We start from the raw sequence: 3,680 nt of genomic DNA, 5'->3' as shown, positions 1-3,680 counted from the left end.
TCACGACCCCGGGGCCCAAGAGAGATCTCAAAGCTCAGAGTCGTGAGGTGGGGGCAAAAGAGAGTTCAGAGTCAGGACCCCGGGGCCAGAGAGAACTCAAAGCTCAAAGCTCTAACCCGCATCCTGCTCATTGATGACATACTCCCTACGACTAAGTAGGGAAATGGTGCATCTTGGGAGCTTTCTCGTCAGATCACCGGCAGCCACTGATTGGTGGATCATATTTAGACCCCTTGTTAGTTTGAGTTTGTTTTGTTGGTTTTTTACATGCCAAAGTCACCTCTGCAAGGCTGGGTCGCATGTATGCCGAGAGATCGAAGGGAGGGATATAAATAGAAAGATTGAGATAGAGAGGTACAAATAAATAGAGGGAGACTGTTTGTCATTTTTTCTTTGTACGGTTTGAGTATTAGTTCTGTGTGTGTGAAATTGAAGTAGTGTGCACGGCGCTGATCTGAGGAGAAAAGAAATACACAAAACGTAAAGAGTTCAAGTGATGCATTTGTTTACTCTAAATAAAACATGTGATAACCCAGGACTCGAGTCCTTCTCCCGTTCAGACCGTCCCAGGCCCCTCTCTCAGCCTCTGAGCTCTCTTCCTGTGAGTCAAAGGAAGGCACTATTTGCTCACACCAATGTAGAGAAGAGCAGATGTGGCTAGACGTCTCGCTTTGTTTTGCCGCTGACCAAACACAAACGCACACACATCTGTTCTCCATACAACCGAACCTACTGTCTCCACGTTCACCATCTCGGTCTCACTGTCTCTGTCTCTCTTTCCCTCCAGGAGTGGTTGGAGTTAGCCTTCTCTGTCCTCTATGAGTCAGACGAGTATTTGAACTTCATGGCTCCAGACAAGCATGAGGTAAGAACACAAGTAGCCACCTTAGTAGAGGTGAACAATGAACACCCGAGATTAAAGAATCGTATTCCCGTAGCATTTGTCATTGATTAACATAACGCCAACGCTTTTATCAAAAGTGACTTACTAAAGAGGCTGAGAACATTCAAAGGATATAATCTAAATAAAAACTTTGTGCAAGTCTCTCACAAAACAGCTGGACAAAATGCAGAACCGCTCTGGGAGTTTCCAAAGTGCATGATGGTTGAATCTCAGAGATGCAGAAATGTTAAATCGTAACAAAGTGTGTTCTAAATCCAGCAGAGCTAAAAACAACATGCCGCTCATTAAAGGGACACGCCGAGATGTCTGCATTCAGACCAGTTCCCTGGGCTAGTATTACTTTCCAAAGATTTCCAATGCGCTCCAAAGAGTTGCTTTTTCAAAACGAGTGCCATCAACGACGCATGATTGTAGTCTGCCTCCAAACACACAGATGATTCAGCCTTATCTTGGGCCTTGTGGTTAGTGCTGGCTGCTGCTGGCTGAGGGGCTGCATGGAGGGAATCCCGTCAGCTGCACACCACAGATAGACTGAGAGCCTCAGTGCCCAAAGTGGTGCCAGAGGATCTGTGTGTTTGTAGATACCAATATCTCTGCGTATCGCTCTGATGCAGTCGGCTCATCCAAATGATAACAATGTGTAGAAAGATAGAAGTAGGTTTATTCTAAAGAGAAGGGTGAAGACACTGATTGTAACAATGCTCTGTAATTCTGCGGCTGCGGCAGTTCCCCATCTGGGGATTGCTGAGGTTGATCTGGTTCTAAACCCTCTCATCCTCTCCCCCTCTGACCCAGTACTGCGTGTGGACGGACGGTCTGAACGCCCTGCTGGGCAAGGAGATGACCAGCGAATACACCAAGGCCGACATGGACACCCTGCTCTCCATGGAGATGAAGCTCCGCCTCCTGGACCTGGAGAACATCCAGATCCCTGAGGCCCCGCCCCCCATTCCCAAAGAGCCTAGCAACTATGACTTTGTTTATGACTGTAACTAAGTACACGCCCTGCCCCTCCCTCCCTCCATCCCTCCCTCCCTCCCTCCCTCCCTCCTCTCTAGTCCAACACCTGCTGTACTGGACCCGTCCACTTTGTGTCAAACTACAACAAACGCAGACGAAGGAAAAGAAGATAACGTGAATAAAAAGAAAAAAAGAATCATGTATAGACAAACTGTGATCGAAAAAAAAACAACAACAAAGAAGTATTGGACTTTTTATCCCTTTGCTTTTTCTTTTGCTAGAATTTTAGAAATAAATGTGGTCTTTGGCTCCAGTGGGGGTCTCTCTCTCTCCGGTGCCCGTGGAGCAGGGGTCTTTTTTGCAGGGCTCCCCGGATACTGTCGAAGTGGGGGCTCGGAGGGATGTGTCCGTCCGGCCCCGCCCGCTGGTCCTCCAGCCCCGCTTTCCTCTTCTTCTACACTCTTTAACGAGCGTGAACTCTGAAACTCACTCGCTTCCTCAAAGGAATACCTGCTGTCGCGTGCTTGGAAGGCAATGGCACCGTGGGCAGAAGCCTCTACGATGCGTTCATGTGGATCAAGCTGGTCGTACTGTTATCTTGTTCTTATTTTGAATGTGGAATCATTTATTTGGTTTTTCTCATGCTGTGCTGAGTTGCGAGGGTGGCTCGATATTAGGGGTTCATCCCTAAACGGGTGAACTAGTTCGTATTGGAGGGTTTGAAGGATTCCCATCGTTCCACCCTTCTTTTCCTCGTAGTTGCAGCAGCAGACAAGGAACGCCCTCCAAGATAGGAGATCATTGCTAGGCGTGTTTATTGTTTACTTCTGTTGTTCTCCTACTCTGGCCATAATCCACGCATACTGAAGACTGTTACAACCAGTGCATTTGGACTCTGTTACCACAGGAAGACTCTCTCTGGAGTCCGGTGTTATTCATGTGGTTAGCACACGGCTATGTTTCTACCATGCTGTGCTCACTATAAACGCACAACTAACTGTACAAAGAGAAATGCACCACAGACCCTGAAAGGAACACATACACATGTACTCTCTCCATCGCTTAGTTTCTCCTCTCTCTCTCTCTCTTGTAGAAATGACTGCTGTATACTCCATTCTCAAGCAATATCTCACCCTGTTAGTGATTAGTTTCCTCTCTGTCCGGTAGCTGATGGTGATTCAGCAGATCTGCTACCGTGTCGACGGTGTTATAAGATGACGTGGTTCGATAAAGGGAAGCTGTCCCAGCTATTTGTTTTTCTTTTTTTATTTAAAACAGATCAAGGCCGTGGCTTAGACTTGGCATATTTTTTGTATGATTGATATGTTTCTCCTTCCTATTTAATACTGTCTTTATGTTCCCCCCCCCCCCCCCGACCCAAAACTGCTGTTTACATTAAAAATTGAAGAACTGAAAGCGTTTGGTTGCCTTTTTCTCCTACCTAAAAGGCGAAAATTAGAACATTTGAACGCTGTCCACTACACCATGAAAATCCCTGACTAACCATTCATTGGATGTAAAACGTTATCAAATCCCATATGCATCGATCTTTACATTCATTGGCATCTTCATCTAATGTTAAATCTACTTGCACATCAATCCAATATGCATTCGAATGAAACTTCCCATCTTTAGCCACTCAAGCAGAGTGGTCTATAAATAGGTCTGGCGTGTGTACCGGCGGGAGAGACGCTCACACACCCGCTGGACCCATGTGTCTCAGGACGTTTATCACCCAGAGCACCAGCCACGATGGCAGCCCTGTTGGCACACAGCCTCCCCCTCTTCTATCATAAACCCTGGCGCGTGGGCGGAT

At 46.8% G+C, this 3,680-nt stretch overlaps 1 protein-coding gene across 2 annotated transcripts in view; it reads left to right on the top strand.

Annotated features, from left to right (window-relative positions):
- The window catches only part of elmo1 (engulfment and cell motility 1 (ced-12 homolog, C. elegans)), an 84,161-nt gene extending 80,889 nt beyond the window's left edge, over positions 1–3,272 (top strand). For both annotated transcript variants that reach the window (XM_056582294.1, XM_056582292.1), the window contains exons 21-22: positions 788–865; positions 1,700–3,272. In XM_056582294.1, the coding sequence (XP_056438269.1) occupies positions 788–865; positions 1,700–1,900 (279 nt within the window). In that variant the 3' untranslated portion in view covers positions 1,901–3,272. The remainder of the gene's footprint in view (positions 1–787; positions 866–1,699) is intronic.
- Positions 3,273–3,680: the final 408 nt, after the last annotated feature.

Source organism: Gadus chalcogrammus, chromosome 22 (genome assembly GCF_026213295.1).
Source record: "Gadus chalcogrammus isolate NIFS_2021 chromosome 22, NIFS_Gcha_1.0, whole genome shotgun sequence".
In the NCBI taxonomy this organism is placed as follows: domain Eukaryota; kingdom Metazoa; phylum Chordata; class Actinopteri; order Gadiformes; family Gadidae; genus Gadus; species Gadus chalcogrammus.
The sequence above is the reverse complement of the archived record's forward strand: the minus strand, read 5'-3'. Positions and strand labels throughout refer to the sequence as shown.